Source organism: Bacillus rossius, chromosome 6 (genome assembly GCF_032445375.1).
Source record: "Bacillus rossius redtenbacheri isolate Brsri chromosome 6, Brsri_v3, whole genome shotgun sequence".
NCBI lineage: Eukaryota > Metazoa > Arthropoda > Insecta > Phasmatodea > Bacillidae > Bacillus > Bacillus rossius.
Window position 1 is genome coordinate 55,464,419 of NC_086334.1, and position 23,547 is coordinate 55,487,965.

General features: G+C 34.8%; 1 protein-coding gene across 6 annotated transcripts in view; it reads left to right on the top strand.

Annotated features, from left to right (window-relative positions):
- Nucleotides 1-23,547, top strand: part of LOC134533208 (uncharacterized) — a 118,348-nt gene that overhangs the window by 64,556 nt on the left and 30,245 nt on the right. For all 6 annotated transcript variants that reach the window (XM_063370588.1, XM_063370593.1, XM_063370590.1 and 3 more), the window contains exons 9-13: nucleotides 2,094-2,265; nucleotides 4,366-4,708; nucleotides 6,403-6,568; nucleotides 14,574-14,801; nucleotides 16,961-21,856. In XM_063370588.1, coding sequence (XP_063226658.1) covers nucleotides 2,094-2,265; nucleotides 4,366-4,708; nucleotides 6,403-6,568; nucleotides 14,574-14,801; nucleotides 16,961-21,856 — 5,805 coding nt within the window. The remainder of the gene's footprint in view (nucleotides 1-2,093; nucleotides 2,266-4,365; nucleotides 4,709-6,402; nucleotides 6,569-14,573; nucleotides 14,802-16,960; nucleotides 21,857-23,547) is intronic.

Here is a 23,547-nt window from a genome sequence, read left to right on the forward strand (position 1 = left end):
ACCGATAAACACATGAAACACCTTAAGTGTTTTAAGGTTCAGTATCTCAGTCATTAGTCTATGGCCGCTTGAAGAACCTGTTCACATACTCTCTGCTGATGCTTTGTCTATGGTCAGGAGACACATTGTAGGCAGAGCTGCCAACCTCAAATCACACCCATCAGTAATGACAATTATATTAAAAAAGTACGCGTAAATCATGCACAATAAATTTTTCCTGAGGAATTATGACACACACAAGAGAAAACAAAGGACAATAATATGCAAAAAAAAATTAAAAATGTAGGCCTATGTATATGAATACAATGAAAATTAATGAATCGAAGAAAAAAACTATTTGAACAATACAATCATCTGAATATGTAAGAAATGTCATTAATTTTACAGGAAATTTTCAACCTTCAATTCAAAGTATTCAAAGTTATACTTTTGAACAATTATATTTTTATTTGCTTCTTTTATCCTGGTTGGATAAGAACTGTCTTATAAACAAACAACAGAAGACAAACAAAAGAACTTGTAAACAATAACTCTGCGTTCGTTACTTTCGTTTTTTCAGATGTAGCGAAAAAAACTACGATATGGATTTATTGCTCGTCATGACTATAAAATGTTCCGTCTGTTTCTTTAATTCAATGTGCCCTCTACAGTCATCCCTTCCACCATGTGCAATCGAAAAGTCAAACGTGCATACATTACAAAACGCGTGGTGTTCCAAAACATTTGAAGACAAGCATGGCCATTCTTTTGAATAGTTAGGTCTTAGGTCGAAAGTTGAAGAATTGCGTTCTTTTTTTTATCCCCCAGATACACGCTTCATTTCTACAACCGGCCGGTAGCCTACAACTCACGTAGTTTCGGTTTCCTACCACGTTCGTGCAACTTTGGATTTCACTCAAAAATTGAAATTAAAAAAATCGAAGGGTTGGGTTAGGTTAGTCACAACATGCTTGTTTTCATTGATTTAGCGGCTGAAGTGGCGTTAATACCGAAACGCAAAACTTCGGAAATCTTCGGAAATTCTTGCAGGGAACCGAAACTACGTGAGTTGTAGGCTTCCCACAACCGGCACTGAAGAACACAACACTATTGAAAAAAGGAAAAAAATTTCACGTCTGTATACACGACAAAAACAATATGGTGAAAAAAATGAATTTCAAGAAATAAATTAAAACAGCACAGGTTAGCCAAAGTACCGTACAAAAATTATCGTGATGTAAGTAGCCAACAAACGAAAAGTCCGAGAATATGTACTATTTGTATCGTACAACGGACGTAATACCATCCCATTATTATTTCAAAACACGAGAATTAATCTACTCATGTCGACAGTACATGCGCACACATACTAGTTCCGTTATTGTTTTTGTTTACGTACACGCTGTTACGTTTGAATAAGAAAATTAAAAATAAAGTACAAGTTTTTGGATGGTAATTTTTTTCAAAATTTGCCTCAAGGTTGTTCGTTCAAGTGAATATTTTTGTTTCAGGAAGAAACGGACCGTCGTAAAATTCGTTAAGATGAAATAAAATTCAAGGTTATTATATACGTTTTTGGCGGGACCAAACAATGAGTTCGGTTAAGTGAAGTGTTCGTTTAACTGAAGTTCGTTGTACTGGTGCTTTCCTGTATGTACTTCTTCCCCTCCCTTTTCAAAATACTTAGTTTCCTTTGTATTTGCATATCGGTAATTAAACAAGAACGAAGAAATGAACACACTGGAATTAATAATTGTTATAAAGGCCTGTAAACTAATGCATGTGTACACTCCATCCTCTTGCCTAACCATCTGTCTAGCATTGGAAGATGGGGAGTGCTTACAAGATGACTATTACATGTGTTGAAAAACATTTTCACTGAACACTCATTAAAATTTTGTATTTCTTCGGTTTTAACACATGGATTTATTGTCCATCTTGTCTGAATCCATACTATACCATATCATATATAAATAATTTAAATGTAGTTTTGTTTTTTAGTTATATACTCTTAAATCAATTTTTTAGACACATTTAATGGGTTACTCTTGAATGTATTGCATTTAAGTCAAAATTCACAAAGCTTGATAAAGATGAATTTTGTTTTCTTACAGGTTATAAGAGACTGGAGCAAAGATGGGGGTGTGTTGCTGATAGGGTATGAGCTGTACCGTCAACTCAGTCTGAAACGGTCAAGCAAAACAAAAAAAGGGAAGCGCAGGAAGTCAGATGATTTGTTTGATAGCGAAGGAGGTGGAGATGAGAAAACTAAACTTCTTCTTGATGGTAGGTTGAAAAATTATATTAATTTTATGATTTCCTATTTTTCGAGATTTGCCCAACAGGATGTGCGGTTGCATTATTCAGTGAAATCTCATTACAATGTACTTGAAAAATCCCACCTTTTCAGTACTTAATAATGAAAGTACTTTATACTGAACTGTTACTAAATGTAAAACATTTTGTTAGAACTTAAAAATATATATGTACATACTTTAAAGTGAGAAATCTTTTATAATGAGGTACTTTGTAATGAGGTTCTTTCATTTTCAACTGAACCATAACTTTTGTCGCCATCTCATTGCAGGCACTATCTGTTCCCAGCCATGTTGTGAATTCTTTTGTGAATGCTTCAAATCACATTTATCAGTGATGCTCAACCAGCATTATTTTATTTTAGCTTAATATGAAAATATTTGTTTGAATGAATTATTCTTATAAGCATTTATATGTGTATATATATGTATATAATTAAATAAATAAATAAATAAATACATATAAATGATTTGTTGCATGATACCTAAATTAGTACATCAAGTTTTTGTATAATTGGAAGTAAAATCTATTCTTTTCATTTCCTTTCTACCTTTTTAAATTTTTATAAAATGTTTCTCAAGTACCTTAAAATTCGTGAAAATACTAACGCAACATTATGATGACATTGTTATTCGTACTAAATTTTTTACACCTACAAAATAGAAATTCAGCAATAGCTTGCTTAAATTTGTTTTTTAAAATAATGTTCAAACAGCTTTCATTCTTAGTTATTTAGTTTTGCTAAACATCAAATAGTTAGTGATGCTACCCTTGCTAGTTTTTATCAGTTATATTTGTCTTTTTTTGGGCATTATTTTCTGACTGGAAGCATACACCCATTTATATCAAAATTACAGAGGTTTTAACACAGCAGCCTGGCATCAGATCTGCAAGTGCTACAGCACTAAGGATGATCCCTGCTTGTGTTATATCTTTAATGCAAGCCAGTTATGGGGCACCCCCAGTTAGGGTTGTTATTGTTTTAGTGAGGTTATATAATAAGAACGATGCTTGCTGGTGTTTCTAGTGCAGTATTTTCTCTGAGCACAAGGCTCAAAACTAGCGTGTAGTCTTCTCGTCATGCATGGGACAACTATGAAATATGAGTGGTAACCATAACAAGAGATGGCAAAGAAATAAAGATAAAAGTATAATGTAAGGCCCTTGGGTGCTTTCAAGAATCTTTACCGGACATTTTGTGTCTAAAAATTAGCCTGAAAACACATGTTTTAGCCCTTTTCGCATTCTTAAAAATAAAATTTAAAAACAAAACACGGAAACTACTCATCTGTTCTCAGCGCATTCTTAAATAGACTCGGATATCTTAAGCAGTTTTAAGATGGTGTTATTTCTTCTGAAGCTCTGCACACAACATTTGTGATCCCAGGTAGGTGGGCCTCTTAACAAACATACCTACTGTCTTGTTGGTTAACATGCCTCAACGTGACTTGTTGCCCTTATTATTTTGTCAACAAATACCTACTAAAGATTGTTTTCTGCAACTGCTTGCATCACATTTAATACTCTATACAAAATGAAATATTTGTGAAGACACCAGTTTCATTCATTTTAGGTATGTGTTAAGGCTCTTGCATGCTATCTGCAATCAGAAACTTTATAGAAAGTTTTAGGTATTTTTGAATGGCACCAAAAATGTCACTCTTTGCTGGACCATCCAGGTGGAAGTTTTTAAGTCAGTACTATACTGTGATGTAATTATCATTTAACAATTTAAATGCAGCATTTCAGAAACTAACTTCTTAAATTTGAAATATTTGTTAGTATTAATCAAAGTTAGTTAGTCTCTAGTAAATAAGTAATTATTATTATTATTATTTTTTTTTGTTTTTTTACCAACTAGTAATTTGAAAGTTAAAAATCTTTGTTTCAGGTGTACCTTGTATTATTCTCATTTAATTTTAGTATAGTATGTGTAGTAGAAACCTTTCATTGTGTGTGTGTGTGTGTGGTGTGGGTGTTGTGTGGGGGGATTGTGTGTGGTGTGGGTGTGTGTTCTGCCCATAAGTGTGTAAACTGTATACATAGATGCTCGTAACTGTTCTCTTGCAGACATGCACACCGCTCTGGTTAAACCGGGACCTGACTTGGTGATCTGTGACGAAGGACATCGCATCAAGAACAGTCACGCCTCCATATCGCAGGCTCTGAAGCAGATCCGCAGCAAGCGTCGCGTTGTCCTCACGGGGTACCCCCTGCAGAACAACCTGCTCGAGTACTGGTGCATGGTCGACTTTGTGCGCCCCAACTATCTCGGCACCAAGACAGAGTTCTGCAACATGTTCGAAAGGCCTATCCAAAATGGGCAGTGTATCGACAGCACTCCGCAGGATATTCGACTGATGCGGTACAGAGCTCACGTGTTGCATTCCTTACTTGAGGGATTTGTTCAAAGGCAAGTAAACAATATTATAATGAGTATCTATAAATGGATGGTGTTATGCACAAATGAGTTAACCAACAAAAGGAAAAAAAAAGTTATTGAAATAATTGTGTAGGTAAAATGACACTTTTAATTGAGCTAAATTTTTTTAACCTACGTTCCTTGCTAGTATGCCATCTTGCGACCAAACATTCAACGCGCTGCCACAATACCGGTTATTGTGTGTTCAACTTTGAGCTCAATTTACTCAGTTAAAAATGTTTGTGGGTTGAACCATTTTTAGATAACACCGTCCAAATGTAGTAGTTTTGTACTATCCATTAAAAAGTGCTTTTTAGTCGAACTTGGCGTGAACCCTATTTTTATGGATAAAATGGAAATTTTCTATCCTGAAAAGTCAGATGGGAAGTTACTTTTTCCTACATCCTGATTTTATAGCAGGACTTGACATGTATGTCCATGTGCCAATATTGTTAAAAAAAAATTCTGTGAAAAGTAAGGACTGTACTTCAAATTAAGTCAATTCGTACACAATAAAAACTGTGTCATCTTCAGCATTTATAGCTCAAATCTTTTAAATGGTGACATGAAAAAAATACAACACATTAAAAAACACGCTCTTGATTTGGCATTTCAAACACACAAAGAAAATCATCTATGAGAATTCCATCCTTTGAGCTACTATAACTAATACTGGATTCATCCACACCATTGCCATAAATTATTTAGGTGTTTTCTTTAGTTAGCAAATAAGCACGGTTATTTTTTTTTGTGGGTTCTGTATTTTAAGTTAAAACCATTTTAAGTTCTATAGTTACTAACTAGACAATGTATTCAAGTTTTTATGCTTGTATGGGTTACCTGTGCTTATGCTTTTGCGTAGGATTGTGTTGTGCAAGTTTTCAGTTTTAAATTTGTACCAAACAGTGATGTTTAAGTGGTTTGTGTACTTAATGAGTCATTAAACATTCATTAGTAGTGATAATTATTGTTTTTTTTTTTTTCGGCCACTTAAATCTGTTGATTGTAAAGAGATTTTTTAGCCATACTAGTAACTAGAGTTACATGATCATCAGATTTGCAATATATTTTGTGTTCGACTTATTCTTTAATCCATAAAGTATTTTATGACCTAAACTCTCAAGAAGAGTATTTTTCCAGGCAAGTTATTACTAAGTGCCAACCAAGAAAGTAAATGTTAAATAACAAGATAAAGAGGTTGAGAATGTAGTCCAGATGGGAGAATATATAGGACTATGTGTGTGTGTGTTTTTGGAAGTAAAACTACCCAATTCTATTTTTTTCTTCACAAAATTAGATATTGCACCCTAAACTTTTATATTTTATACATATTTGTTTCTTTGTGCATATAAATAATAAATGTACCAGTACTTTTAATTTCAGTTTAGTTCAATTAGTTTTTAAATTTAGGTAAGGCATTCAATTTTTTGTTTTACGTTTTCTGAAGGTTACTGAAAGTGGACTTTGTAGTTTTTACTTCAAAACTCTTGAGACCCTTCTCTTCCGCATTTCTCACCCTTGACTGAATTTATTCATTGGTAATTAGATGATAACTTTGTTATTAGCCACTTGTGTTAACAATTAAACATATTTATTGGTAAAATTTAGTGTTTAATATCCTGTATCTGAAGAAAATTTTTCTTGAATAATGTTTATTATTGATACTGTAATTTGTCTCTTAATAGGCGGAGTCACTCAGTACTTCAAGTATCACTGCCTCAGAAAGAGGAGTACGTTCTGTTGTTACGTATGACGAATTTTCAACGGACACTTTACGACACCTTCATGAACGAAGTTGTTAGAACTAAAGCTGTTCCAAATCCTTTAAAAGCATTTGCTGTTTGTTGTAAGGTAAGGTTTTAATGTCGTATTTATATTATGTGGGGTAGTAATTTAAATGTGCGCATGAGGCCATATGGCAGTGTTTGACTGTTTTCCCTCCCTCTCTTTGTAAATGCCCCATGAACTGGCACCCACACAATTAACATGTCTTATCTTGACAGATGTTCATGATGAAACTGTTCCCAATCATTGTTTTTAATGAGATTTTCCACGCTTTTAACTGAACATACCATGACAAAACTTCAGCCATCGCTGGTGTTCATAAGAGCACCTTTTATATTCCTCCAATCCTGTGGGTAAACTGCAAACTGGAGGAAAGAGAAACAAGGCTATAAAAATCCTTTGTCTTGTTAGGAAGTGCAGGAATTGGATGGGTCATAAATATGGGGGGAAGTGGGCTGCCTCACACCCTCACATTGTAAACAGACAAAGATCCGAAAGTCAATTCCAGTCCAGTGTCATATTTCTTATGTGCCAATAAACTGAGAAAAGGAACGCTTCACTTGTATCCATGGAGCTCTTGTGAAGACAGGTATATGGTGCTGTGACCCATACGCAGGGGTGACTCTTGACCCTTATGGTGAAAATGTGAGCTTTTTTTTCCCCCAAAATTAATAGTGTGACCCATACGAAGGGGCTACCCTTCTGCGGTGAATACGGAACATTTCTCCATAAGAGCGCTTGTTAATCAAAATACTACGTATTTGTTTCCCAACAATTTGAAGTGTGTTTGCGGCAACCATTTCAATCAAGACAATTCTCCCATTGAAGTTTACTACATGTATAAATATATTTGCGAACGAGCGTTCAGACTGAGCGGACGTGTTTCGGCCGCGCTCCTCAGTTTCGATGTTTTGAAGCAATTACTAACTCCGTGTTAAACTTTTTTAGTTAGTGCTCAGGATCATTAATCATTAATTCCTCAATACTAGATCAATTGGAATTCACTGGTTTTGATCTATCAAGTATATATATATCAGTTCTATGTACCATGTTTCGGTCACCTTCTAAAAAAACACCTGTAAAATCTGTGTTAACTCTGGAACTACCATCGAATGACACCCTCACTTCTGAAAGTATCAACAGGGACACGGTGAACATGGAAGATCTGCTCAAAATAATGAATACGGTATGTGAAAAAAATCAAAGCGTTAAAAAAAGAGAATTGTATACTGAAAACCCTGTTTATGGATTCCAGAGTGGAAACGGCAGAAATCAGGCAGGAACTAACTAATATTAAGGAAAAAGTACAGGTATTCTCTGACAATCATCCTGAATCTTCATACAGCCAGGCCCTCAAGAAGCCTTTCATTGCCAAGCCAGCTGACCGCGCGATTCCACAGAACCGCGCCAGTAATAGCAGCCTGTCCTCTGACCTACATTCCACTCAGCGCGACTCACACAGCAGAAAGGAAAATAACAAATGTGACGACACAGATGGTTTTATGCTCGTACAGTAAGCACGTAAAGCCAAATCAACGAGCCATCCTGAAATGAAGTGTGAACTGGTCATGAAAAAAACACCCATGAAAGTGGGCATTAGAAATATATCCTCGTTAAAAATTATTCCTTAACTTACTTACTAGGTTTGATCCGGCCGTGCAAGAACGAGATCATTGATTACATTACTAATGAACTGAACTTATCCAAAGTAACAAAACTCAAAACTAAATTCAACTCCTACGCATCTTTCCACATTTCCATGCTGGGAGAGGACTATACTAGAATAAATAATATTGTTTTTTGGCCTAGTTGCTGCTTGTTAAGCCCCTTCTATGGCAAACTACATCATTATCAAATTCTAAACAACAACTCTGCATCTGAAGAACCCATCATCAGGCCTAGTGCATCTACTTCCACATCCACCTCTACTTCTATTTCCGCGTCTACATCTACTTCTATCTTGGTACCTGGAGGAGCATCTTAATCTCCACCCGTGAAGCAGTTTTTGAAGAATATTCATATTCAGTTGCGTATAAAAATGTGAGAGGTTTACGAAACAAATCTATTGAATTTCAGGAAAATCTAATTAGTTCACATTTTGATATTATTTGCTTAACATAAACATGGTTTAATGAAAATAATATAAACTCTCACTATTTTACAGACCGTTATTTAGTTTTTAGAGACGATAGAAACTCACAACTGACAATGAAGAATAGAGGCGGAGGTGTCTTATCTGCCATCAATAAGCATAAATTCTTATCAGTGCATCCTTTGTATGATTACGTCTTCTTCCCCTGGCATCAAAGCTGTCTGGTTAAAAATAAAACTAATGCCTACGAAATCAATAATCCTTGGTACTATCTACTTACCTCCAGATATCACACCTAATGTTTACCAGAATTATTTTGAAGCCTTGGAAGATAAACTGCTAGTTTGTTGTGATGATATATTGATTCTTGGTGATTTTAATGTGCCTGGCATTGACTGGTCTAATTCTCATCCTGATAACATTATACACTCACATGTCAAATCTAAAGCCAGTTACCTACTTAACTTCCCATCCAGCCTTGGTTTATCAAAATTTAATTGTACCCAACCAGCTATAAATCTCTTAGATCTGTGTATTTCTAATCTTCCTCATTGTTTGGTATCACAATCTGCTGATATCATTATCAAAGAAGATTTATTCCATCCCACTTAAAATATTAACATCACATTAGAAACTTGTGGTAATAATATTAATCCCTCTACCGTGTTCAGAAATTACAAAAAAGGGATTTATCTTGGTCTTTACAACTCTATTAATGACTGTGACTGGTCACACTTTTATAGTTTACTGATGTTAATGACCTCGTAGATCAACTAACAACTTGTATTTCTGAAAAAATTGACACTTAAATACCTCTATCTAGTAAAAAAAAATCAATATATCCTCTTTGGTTTTCCAGCGAATTAATACGTGCTCTTAAATCTAAAAAACATTTCCACAAGCTGTACAAAAGAAACAATTATCTACTCTACTATGCGCAGTTCTCTCATTTTAGAAAATCTGTGAAGTCTCTAATTAAACGCGACAAAATCCACTTGACTCAATCGACAAACAACAATATCAAGAAAAACCCTAAAAATTTCTGGAGATATGTTAAATTAATGAAAGATGGTTATTACGAACAACTTTCTCTTAAAGTAAATGGTGATATATCAAATGATCCGAACATGGTAATGAATGTGTTTGCTTAGTATTGCTTTAGTGTATATGTAACCCCAAATACTTCTCCCCCAATAACTACATCGGTCATGTCTTGTGAGACTAAAGCTGTGCCCAATATTTCTGAAAGTCTAACACTTTGGGCAATTAAGGACTAATCTACTAAATCCACAGGTCCTGATGGCATTCTCAATTTTATTCTTAAAGGTTGCGCCCAACTTTTAGTACCTCTACTTTATCACATTTTAAACACCAGTCTGAAAACAAATATATTTCCTGATAATTGGAAAATAGCAAAAATGATTCCTATTCAAAAAAATGGTTCAAATTTAGATGTCTCAAACTACAGGCCAATATCATTACTTAATGGGTTCTCCAAAAATTTTGAAAATATTATAGCTAAATTTTTAAATTTTCAACTTTGTAATATTCTCTCCAATAATCGACAAGGTTTCAGGTCTGGTATGTCTACTACCACTAATCTTCTTACCTTTCTTAATCCTGTTTATAATATAGTTACAAATAGGGGTCAGGCCGATGCCTGTTACTTCGACTTAGCTAAAGCCTTTGATACTGTAAACCATTCCTTACTTATTAAATTATCCCATTTAGGTCTTTGTGAAAACTATATCAATTGGTTCTCAAGTTACCTTTCCAACAGAAGTTTTTTGTATTGATCAACAATCATAGATCTCAGTATAAGGCTTGTTTTGGTGTTCCAGCATTCTTTTTGCTGATGACCTAAAAATCTATAAAATTATTTATTCCTTAGAGGATTTTGAATTATTACAAGATGATGATATTAAATTTAATAATTGGTTTCTAAGAAACTTGGTCAAACTCAACAAAGATAAAACCAAGGTCATATCTTTCACTAGGAAATACCATCCAATTAAATATTCATACCAATTAGCAAATTCTATTATCTCTCAAGCCCACTACACAAAGGATCTCGATGTCATTCTTGATTTAAAATTATATTTCCATAAACATGTAGATTATATATATTCCTATGCACGAAGAACTCTAGCGCTTATAAAATTTATGACTTCTTATGCAACCAACTCAGACTCACTTATCTCTTTTTACATGGCACTTATAAGATCCAAATTAGAATATGGTTCTGTTATCTGGAATGGCATCAACTTAATGGATATTGAAAAAATTGAAAGTATTCAAAATAAAGTTATAGATTTAATTATTACGAGGAACCTCCCACGCCCCACTTGGACACCCCTGGTTGACCGTAGGGCCTATCATGATGCCCTTTTTGTTCATAATTGTTACATTCATAAATTCAGATGTCCTTATTTTCTTGACAATACTGCCTTAAGAATTTTGCAATTCAATTCCCGCTTATGCACTACTCTGTGTACTCTTCTTACTCATAATGATATTATTTATAGACTTATAACAAACTACAATAATCTATATTTGAATTCCAACCATGTTTAATTATAAATTATGATTTATGTCTGTCATATCTATATTATTTTTCCTTCAATTGTTCTCTTAACATTTAATAATATGATTTTACCTATATGTTTCATGTGTTATGGTTCTTTAACCTTTGTTAGTGTTTTGTCTGTTTTGTTGTTATCACTGCTAGTGTGTGGTACTCTTGCTCTCGTTTGCTGGCCATCTGTAGATGTTTTCCTTCTATGGTACCGTCGGAGGTGGGAGTCCATACTCTGGTCCATACTGTGTTCCTGTTATTACATGTAGTGCCCACCACTAAAGTCTATGACTGTTGGTGGGCATGTGACAAATTACAAATAAATAAAAATAAATAAATAAAAAATAAAAATAAATTATATAAATGTTCAGATTTTGTTTTTGGGATTAACTGTCCTAATAAAATTCACGGTCCACATTGTTTACATACTATGTCTTTTTTAAATTTTCTAATAAGGTAATAATTCCTAGTAATTTCCTAATAAAATTTATGATTAAACAAGAACTATAAACTAAAAATTTTAAATTATAAAGAAAGATTATTTAACCTTTTAAAGTAATTCACACGTCTGTTGTACTAAGTGCATATTTGCCGACTAACAAATCACGAACCACTAGAGCATCCTGATAGGCCTGACTTTAACTTTCTCTGAAAGCGTCTGTCATATCTCGCCAGTTCTGCTGCTGACTTGTCTGATGGTGTAATATAAACATGCCGATATTTCTGAATAATATAATTCACATTACCATTTTTAATGTCTCCAGTAAATAAAAAATAAAGGGAAGCTATCAATAAAATAAGTTAGTGTTTTTCTTTGTTACATTATTAATACCTTGTGTTGTGTTTGCTGTAGCAAGAAGGAAAATGGAAATGAGTTATGTATTTTTATAATGAATTGACAAGCTTCAGCCTGTTTATTACTCTTATATCTACGCTTATTAGTCCACCATATGTCGGTGTTCACCAATTCCATGCTCAAAATGTAGAGGCTTTAAATTGTATATAAAGGTGGAAAAATTATTTTCTAGATTTCAGTTATGAAAAGGTGACCTTGTCTTGTATGCTATTGCATGCTATTTATCACTATATTTAGGCAATATAAATTCCATAAAATTATAAGTGTTAAAGCATTAAGAAAACTAGAACTCTTTATGTTCAGGCACATTTTTTTTTCGCTGCCATCCTAACAATAACAGTGAAAGGTTTTTGATCTGGCATGCGTGGACCACATCTGGCCGGATTAGTGGTATATCATATGCTAGCCAGAGTACCCGTGCTTTGCTACGGCAGTCTGCAGGCAGAACATGCTGGCACTGATCATTCATTCATTATACACGCCCCTCCTCGTGGGTGCGCCACTGTCGTCGTAAAAGCAGTTGCCATGGATACACAGAAGGCATCAACAATGAAATAGTGAAATTTCATCAAGAATCATTCAATTCTGCTTTAGGAGTAGTTTTCTCAAGTCTCACCTAGACAGTGACCTTCATCGTGTGTCAAAAGGTCAAGTTGCAAAGTTTCATCGAGATCGGAGCAAAATTGTAGATTTGTATGAGAAACAAACGGAAACTCAAGGAAATATTTAGGAATTCTTTTGATTTTTTTTTAAATCTTTTTATCTTTTATGATATATCACAGCTCCGCGCGCGTGGCATCCAGTGCAATGGCCACGCAAAACTGTTCCATCTTTAAATGAATGAACTTAAAATGGGAGCTGACCTTATATTTGTTGCACTTGGTTGTGAAAAAATGTGGTTGTATTTTTATGTGTCTCCGGCTCCCATCATTGTAAGCAGATAAAATATACACCATATCTAATCATAAGCTTTTTAAATACAAAATGTTTCATCAAAATGGGTTCAATAGTTTTTGTGTGATGCTTGAACTAACAAAATGGACACAATTCAATGGTTTCATTGTTATATTTAGACTATTATTTTCTTAGGGAGATAAAATGTATACTGGTTTTTAAGTTAGATCATAAGCTTTTAAACACAAAAAGTTTTATCAAAATCGGTCCACTAGTTTTTGCGTCAACCTCGAACAAACAAACAAACAAGCAAACTACAGTTTAATAATAGTATATATCAGTATATTTTAATGCGAATACCATGTATGAAAGTGTTAAAAACTGTAACATTTTACTGAAATTAAAACCACAGTAATGATAAACTCTGAGTGAACAAAAAATGCTGGCAGCGCAGTAATGGGTCTATCAGCATTGTCAACAGCTGGAGTCCACCCAAAAAAATTTGAGCGCGTACTGCATGATTCCTGCCGGACTACATAATGTGCTGAACCATAGGATGCCTTAGTAAACACCTTTCAATGTACAACCAGCAATTAACTCAAAACCTGATACAATACATTTAAGGTGACAGGATTTACATGTTTACATACTGTTATGTTGGCCATGATGTCTGAAAATCGGGTGAAGTAACATGAAACTGAATATATGTACATACATTATTATTATTTCATAATACTACAAAAAAAATTGTTTCTTACTTTCCCCTCTTCTCTCTTACATTGTCTTCTCCACTTGTATGTAAAACAGATAATATTCCATCCATAATTTAATTCATCTAATGTATTGTAGATAATGGTCTACATTTATTGAGGAATTATGTTGCTGTAGCCTGAATAATAGTTTATTCTTATATTTAATATCCTTGTTTTGCCTCTGGCTTTCATGAGGCTCTATCTGATTCTTTTCATCCTGGATATCCCATCCCAAGTACTTGCCTTATCCCGCAAAATGTTTATGCTTCTTTATTTTGGCAAATTATAATGATGTTTTATGTTTATTGGTAGAAGCTATGTATGTTTAATAGCGATAAAACTGAAACATCAATACACAGCATAACACTGAAATTTAAGGTAAAACATAAAATGCAAAGATGTTCAACCATATTACCTAATCTTATATTGAAATGTGAGTTTAATTCATAAATCTTTATTTTATTTCATTACATAAATCGTAAAATAAGCAACAGTTAAAATTATTTTATTTATTTATGCACGATGCTAGCATGGTAAAACATTCATAAAAATATGAAATAAAAGTTAAATTTTTCACAAAAAAAATTTGGCCAAGTATAAAACCTTGACTCTATTGGAAAAGAATAGTTACCTACCAAGTGCCCAAGAAAAATTTTTGAGAATCCTTTTTTTGGTTGCATTATCAAGTTAGTGAGCAAGGTACATAGCTCAGTTTGTATTAGAATTAAACGGTGTTAGATATAGAATATTCTCATAAATAACATGTATGGTATATGGCCATTATCACTGCTATGTGATGAATATCAGTATTTCAATATTTGATGGATACAATTTTTTGTCAGCACTAATTTGGTTGTTTTGTTAAATTGGGAGCTGGTGAACGTGTGTTGAATCTCTCGCAGATCTGGAACCATCCAGACATACTTTACTACTTCCTGAAGAAGCGTAACTGCGGGGAGGATGTTGACCTTGACTTGGAGGAAGCAACGGCAGCCGCCGCCGCGGCTGCTGCCACCCCGGGCACGCCCGTGGGAACTGCGAATGTTGGCAGTCCTGTGAAGAGTGGCAGCATGCCGAAGAAACCTCGGGGAAGGGCACTGAAAACGCCACAGCCCAAGAAGGAGAAGAAGGTGAGCGACAAGAGGTTAACACGTTTGCCTTTGAGGGTGGTGTTTAAAGTCGTTTGTGTAATGTGGTGAACAAGCACTGCCTTGTTGGACCACCACAACTGTAACGTAACTCGCTGACGGTATTCCAGAACGTGTGCGAACCAAATCACAGTAAGGGAACGGATCAGCAGCCATTTTAATAAATGGTGCCCTGCGCGAGGCTATAAACAGTTGCGCATCGTGGAACAAACACGTTACTTGACGTGTATCTACACATCAAGTGTTTATTTACGTTTACATGATGGTATTGGAAGACAACAAAAATCAGCAAGTCTTTTTTTATTTATTACCAATATTTGTTAACACAGTTTTTGTAACTGAAAACTATTTCACCGAATAGAGTATGAATTAATTATTTATTTACACACATACTATAATTTATGTTATGTTTCTATGTTCTATTTTTATATTAATAAAAACTAAGGGTCATAGGCCTACTTTATATGAAATAACCAAACCAACGGACAGAGAGATAAGCGCTTAGCCAAAACACCACCTGACATTATTAACGTAAATTTACTGAAATTTTAATTAGATGGTATTGTTAGCTAAGCGACGATATGTGTTTGTTATTAAATCAGTCATTCAAAGAAATAGTATTTAATTTATTTTTCACTAATGATAATGTTCATAATCCAATAACACATTTTATAAAACATTTTAAAAAAAAATTTAAACTTCAACTCTGCCAGGTTTTAAACTTGATGCTAATCATACTCTTGCTTTTGTATACTGTGCATTTCACACCTCTGCTACAAAGATGCAACAAAAATGTTGAAAAAAAAACTATTTGTGTTTAATAAGACTTATCTAATTTTTTCAAGTACTTTTTAAGTTGTGATTATTTCTTATTTCGGACATTAAAGTGTACAAAATGTATTCCAGGATAATTTCACTATCATAAAGTTTCTTTTGGCACACCAACACGCTTGGTACATCCCCCGATGTTCACAAAAGTTAAGTATACAAAATAATGGCACCAAATGTAGGTCTGCCATCTGGACCAAATTCACTGAAAAAGTGAGCTTGCGCATGCGCAGAAGTTTGGGCAACATATAGGTCACAAATGGGACACCATAATCCGTTCCCTAAAAAATAAGGTACTGGCTGTGTCCTATCTACAACTAAACCCTTATTTTTGTGCCTCGGACGACCAACCTAATGGGCCATAAAACTGAAAATGACACCGGTAGTCTGATTTTGCTGTAAATAATATTTGCTTCGGCAATTTTGATACTGGATTGAGTTCTGTCATTCAATGAACAAAAAATATGCAGGTTGTGTTATTTACATACATATTTATTTCTGTATAATTTATTTATAATATTTATATTTAATAACATAATTTATTTAAATTCAAGGTTTTGATTAAGAGTCTTTTTTTTATCATCCATGATTCAATTGAGTAAAAAGTAAACAATTGTATTATAAAGTACGTATAAACTATTAACAAATCAGATATTTTATATTTATTTATTTCATAGCATAGCATGCTAATATACACATTTTTTATGTAAGGCTTATTCAGTTATATGTTTAGTTTTAATAACTTCTTATATATGACTAGTAATCTAATAATACTTTACTATGGAAGTGCTTGATATTCCAGAGTAATAATTAGTAGTTAGTAGCATGAAAATTTTGATTTTTCATTTATGAATTTTAAAGACATAGTTGGCTATGGTGATATCAAAAAATTATTATAACCAGTATAGTAATGCTTTTTTGGCTTTGGCTATGCAGCAAATATTGAAAACAATGCTTAACAGTAGTCTGTTTGATTTTCCTAGAACAGCAATGTTTAAAAGTCTATGTTCAGGTACTTGGGTCCATCCAGTACATTGACCTATTTTCTTTGCCTCCCATTAACTTCATATTATAGATAACATTGTAACATACAAATATGTGAGGAAAATAGTGATGATTCAATTCCAGTGCTGAATCTGCTGCTGTAATCATCAATTCTAGATTATTTTTTTGTGTATGTATAGCTCTACATAATTTTTTTTTGTGCATTTAATTTATTCTCCGGAAAAACTATTTTATTTACATACATTATAGCTATTAAATATTGTAAGTAGTTTCTTTTAGTAAAAGTATTTCTTATCTTTGTTTTTCAGCCACCAGCGTTTCGTCAGACAAATTCCAGTAAGAAACCGGCTGCAACCATCACGCCCAACACAATGAACTCCATCAGTGATAATGCCAGCAGCTTACCTGGTTCCAATTTGCCGTTCACGTCACCTTCAAACCAAATGCAGACCGATATTGGCCAACAAAACATGCATGTGGATATGCAGCAGCAGAATCAGAACTTCGGCATGTTACAACAGCAGCAGCCTTACGATGGTTCTCAATATCAGAATATGTCAGCTTCATCTTACCATCAGGGAACGAGTAACCCATCTTACGTTAACCAGGACTATGGTCAGATATCTAATTCAAGTGGCTATAGCTCAAATAACTATGGTAATATGGGACAGTACAGCTCCAATGGATCATATAACAATTGCCTTGATCCTAATAACCCAAATAATTCATCTGGATATAACAATAGTTCAGGAAACTCTTACTATCCAAATAATAGTGGTAACCAACAAACTAACTATGGTAATTCTAGTAATCAGCAAGCAAACTACAGTAGTTCTGGTAATCAGCAAGCAAACTACAATAGTTCAGTGGGTTATTCAAACTATCAAGGTAACAGCTCTCAAAGTGGGTATCATTGTGATGCAAGTATCAACAATACAGGCACAGGATATTGGCAGGGTAGTGACTATTTTTCACAAAGTACTCAGAGTCAACAAAACCCAAGTAATGTAGTTGATCAATATTATGGTGGGAGTAACACTTTCGGTGCTTCTGGCAACTCCTCTTACTATAGTAATGAGTCATATGGTGAACAGATTAGTGGTGGTTCTTTTGGTTGTCAGAACACTGGAATATTTCAGAACATTGACTCAAATAATTCAATGGGCTGCAGCAATTCTCAGAATTTTGTAGGTGATAGTGGTGCCCAAAAAAATTCACCCAGTGTTACAGGCAGTATTCACCAAAATCATGCCCCTGCCAATTTGGATAATTCTTTAGGTGCACACAACATGAAAAATCAGAACAGTGTAGCAAATAGTGGAAACATGGTTCAGAATTCATCTAGCAGATACAACTCTACAAATCTTGCTCCCAATCAGCCGCAAGAAACTTCTCAAAGCGAAGTTGGTAATGTTGAAAAAAATTCTATGGATAGTCACTGTGTAACTTCTAAGAATTTGTATTCTGGGCAACAGAACCAGACATTCTCTAGTAATGTACAACAAAATTCAGGAAGTAGCCAGATAAATAATCAGCGGGGTTCTCCGTCGGGTCAGATGGCGTTGCAGCAAGATGCCGTCAACAGTGCTGGAATGGCTAATTCCAACATGAACATGCAACATAATACAGATAATTTGCCACAGAAAAATTTGTTAAATGTACCAAACAACATGCTTTCTCAGCAGGCAAATTTGAGTAGTAATAATAACCCTCACACCTCTGTTAGCAATGCCATCAAAGTTCAGCAGAATGCTTTGAGTAGCATAAATGCTCAGCACATGAATCCTCAGCAAAATCCCACAAATAGTCAGAATTCCCAGCAAAATATTTTCATGGGTATAACTGGTCAACAGAACTCCATGAACACTATGAGTGGCCAGCAGAACCTTATAAATGACCAGCAGAACATGACTGTTCAACAGATCCCAATGAACAACATGAATGCTCAACAGAACACCATTATCAACATTAGTGCACAGCAGACCCACCTAAATTCCATTAGTGCCCAGCAAAATCCTGTGAACATTGCAAGTTCTCAGCATAACCCCATGAATAACATTAGTGCTCACCAGAATCCTATCACAAGCATGAATACCCAGCAAAATTCAATGAATTCTCAGCAGAACACAGTCAGTGGTTTGAACCATCAGCAGCAGACCATGAACTTAATGAATCCTCAACAGAATATGATTAATATTATTGATTCTCAACAGAATTCAATAAATGTTATGAATGCCCAACAAAATCATGTAAATGCTCAGCGAAACATCATAGATGTTGTGAATCCACAACAGAACAATATGAATGGCATGAATGTTCAGCAGAACCACATGAGTGGCATGATATCCCAGCAGAACCATGGTAATGGAATGATTCCTGAACAAAATCACTTGAACCCTCGGCAAATTCCCATGAGTCAGCAAAATTCTATGAACAGTGACATGAATATTGAGCGTAATCCTGTGAACAACATGAATACTGAGCAAAGTCATATGAACAACTTGAATTCTGTTCACAACTCTAGAAATGGTTTGCACACCCAGCAAAATCCCATGACCACCATTAATGTTCAGCAAAGTTCTGTGAGTGCTTCAAATTCCCAGCAGAACTCTATGAATAGCATGAGTTCCCAACAGACTACCACAAATAGCATGAATTCTCAACAAAACTCCATAAATATGAATACCAGTCAGAGCCCAAACAGTGCTAATTCACACCAGAGTTCAATGAACATGATGAGTGGTCAGCAGAACATGAATCCTCAGCATAATCCAATGAACAGCATGAATGCCCAGCAGGACTCACTGAACAGCATTAATTCTCAACAGGGTTCTTTCAACAACATGAATCCTCCTCAAAGCTTATTGAACAGAATTGATGCAGCACCACAGGGCTCAATGAATAGTATGAATTCACAGCAGGGTGCTTTCAATGGCATGAATTTGCAGCAAGGCTCATTCAACAGCATTAATGCTCAACGTGATTCATTTGACAGTATGAATCCACTGCAAGGTTCATTGGAAAGCATGAATGCACAACATGGCTCTGTTAACAACATGAATCCTCAGCAAAACCCAATGGGTAGTATGAATGTTCCACAAAACCCAATGAACATGAATATGCGACAGCATAATTCTGTGAACATGAATTCCCAACAAACTCCTATAAACACGAGTTTGCCTCATGCTCCCGTCAGTGGTTTGAATGCGCAGCAGAACACATTGAATAGTTATAATGCACAACAGAATTCCATTAACAATTTGAACTCACAGCAGAGTCTTGTGAGCAGCATGGCTGTTCAGCACAACCCACTGAACAGTATGAATGTTCTTCAAAATGCAGTGAACACAATAAATGCTCACCCAAACCACATGAACATCCAACAGAATGCAATGAGCTGTGTCACTCCACAACAAAGTGCTATGAGTCATGTGAATGTTCAACAGAATGCTATTACTACTATGGGTGCACAGCAAAATTCTATGCCAATCTTGAATGCTCAGCCAAACTCTACAAACAGTGTAAATGCTCAGAATTCAATGAATAATTCTAACCCACAAAATTCTGTGAATATTCAGCAAACCTCCTTTAATAACTTGAGTGTACAGCAAAGTCCAATGAATAATTCATGTCCACAGAAAAATCCTTTAAACACAGGTGCACAGCAGCAGTCCATGAATACAAATGCTGTTCATCCCATGAATACAAGTGCTCAGCATAACCCAATGAACACTAATGTGCAACAGAATCCCATGAATCCTAATCCTCAGCAGAATCTCATGAATACAAGTACTCAGCATAATACCTTAAACCTGCAGCAGACTTCTATGCATGTTCAGCATACCATGAATGGCCAACAAAATTCATTAAACAGCAATAGCATGAATTCTCAGCAGATGTACATGAACCAAATGACATCTCAGAAACTTCCTGTGAACACTGTTAATGCTCAGCAGCAACCAATAAACATAAATCCTCAGCTGAATGTAGGTGATTGTTCACCGACTTCCCATCAGAATTCAACTACCTCTCTGAGTGCTCATCACAATTTGTCTTCAAGTACAGGAAATGATCAGCACAAGAATTTAAATTTATCACAAAATTGTGGAACAAACATGGAGAATATGCAACACAATTCTCAAACTAATTCTGGGAATGACCAACACAGTTCTTCAACAAATACAGTAAATCCTCCGTTGAGTAATTTAAGTTGCACTCAAGAAAATATGCAGCAAGTTCAGGAGAATGTTAGAAATGGTTCGGAAAAAACGTCAGTTGGGATTGCTAATGATAAGGATCCAGCATTATCCAACATGCCTGATTCATCCTATTTGGACAACAGTCAACAAAATCCAATTTCTAACCTTCAAAATCCACAGAATAATAAAGTTGATCCCCAGAATCAATTAGGAAATTCAACAAGTGATCAAAATGTCTCGACTTCTGTCGAAAATCAGAATAACCTGTATGCAGGTTCAGTGAATTCTTTCACCAACAATTTTAGTCCTTTCGGTAACACAAATTTTGGAATGCAAAACCAACCTATGGGTCCTGAAAGTCAACAAACTACAATGGATAGTTGTAACCAGAATCGTAGCTTCTCCAGAAATATACAGAATGAGGAAATTCATTCAAGTGAGAAAGTCACTGAGTTATCTTCTGACACTAAACCATCTCTGTCTTGGGATCCAAACAAGCATCATTATTGTGCAACGGAATCAACAGATTTGATGAAATGTGAGCCAAATGTTGATCTCAATTCTGAATGTAAGAATAAAATAACTTCTGTAGTGAACATAAGTGAAGCAGAGAAAAAACTAGACTCCACAGGTAAAGATGATAGTTCTGAGTTTGAGATGCCCACTAAAGATGAAAATAAAACTCAAAAAATGGAACTTGAAGGGGTCAGTCCCATAAAATTGGAGTCAAACTCGGCAGGGGTGAACGTTGATGAGAGTAACAGTGCGGATGAAGAAAAGAAGAATCTTGACGGACTGCTTAATGAAGCAGATAAAGAAACTGCTGATGCCCAGAACCAAGTAAGCTGCATTGACACATCAAAAATTGATTGTGAAACTAAAGAAGCTTCTACTGGCATGTACTCTGACAATGCCAAAAAATTATGTTTTGTTGATGGGAAACAACTGGTAGATATTGGAACAAACCCTCCAAGGAACAATGACCCAGGAATACCGTATGATTGGGTATGTATGGATTTGGTTATTATTATTCATAAGTATTGCTATTTTGTTTATTACATAGAACCATATAAGTGCTTGTATAACAGTGAAGGTGTGTTGCAAATAGTTTCTTAGTTGAGTTGTGGTTCACACATTTTTGACATCAAAAAGTGCATTTCGCCACGGTACCTACAAATGCCTTACACACTAGAACCCCGATTTTTCAAACCCCAGATATAACAAAGCAGAGATTTTACGAATACTTTCTCAGGAACTATCAAAAAATAGGAAACTTTAACACCAAAATATAAATAATAAAAATTTTGAAAAAATCTCAATCAAAGCTTATAAAAATATTGTTTTTTTAATGCACAGCGTGTATTTTGTGTGGGTTTTAGTACTCTCTTTTATGTTTCTATCATAACAGAAAGATATCAGACATTTTGTTTAAAAATGTGGTGGCAGTAGCTTGTGTGATGTAAGTGCGCAAAACTCGTCCTTCTAAGCTGGCAGCAGCGGCTGCATCATGATGTCTGGCATACTTTTCCCTCCCCTGGTTTACATTCTTGAAGGTTAAAGTTCATCCCTTCCAGAGACACAAACCATCTTGTTACTCCCTCTTAACATTCCTATGTTCCCTCCCCTATGACATGAGAAAAAAACACCACTCAGTGTTGTATAGTCCATTCCCGGTAAAATTAATATTTTTAAGGCCCATGCAACAGCCATTTTTTGACGTGACAACGTCTAATAAATCGATGAACACCGGCTGCACGCACGAAAAAGTGTCCCAATACGGATGTGACGTGTTTGCTCATTGTACGCATGCGTGGCATCTCTCTTCATGTTCATTGTACGCATGCGTGGCATCTCTCTTCATGTTCATTGTACGCATGCGTGGCATCTCTCTTCCACTCGATTGGAATAACCATCGATTTGACTTTTCAATCATATTTTCGTCGTTTGAATTATTAATATTATGTAATTTAACGATCGTCCACCGATTTTCAGCACAATCGGTAGGGTTATTTAAAAGTAATGTTGAAAATTCAAATACGTTTTGAACCAACAATGGTGTTTTACAGTTACACATAATAATTCAAATTACACCCAGGATCTTTTGCACAATGTTTTAAAAAATATTGTAACACATTATAAATAAGTTTGTTGTATTTGGGATGCGTATTTGTTATCAAATCGTGTTATAAAAACGAAATAATATTATACCCCTATCATGAACAAAATTTTTATAAATGTGTATATATATGTCATTTGAAACTACTTATTATCATGTATGACCTCGTGGTCTTGCGGTCAGCGTCGCAAACTTTCAATTCAAAGGTTGTCGGTTCGAATCCTTGCAGGTGTAAAAAAATTTTTTGTACTTCTAAAAATAAATTTGGCGCACGCAACATTTCAATAGTAATAAATATATTTGAATTAATGAATGAATGCAACTAAAAGTAAATTTATTAATTAAATTGTACATTTCATTTCACTCCTTTGTATCCATACAAAATAGTGATAATTCAGTAAAAATGATTCAAATTAAAAAAAAAATTACTTCCTCAAAGAATATCATATTTTTAATGCCTAAATGGTTTGGTTGCAGAAGCCTATTACGGCTCAGTCTCAGGCCGAATATGATATTTCCTTTTCTTCTGGATCAATCATTTCATCAATGTTTTGTTATGACGTCACGTTAAACTATCGTC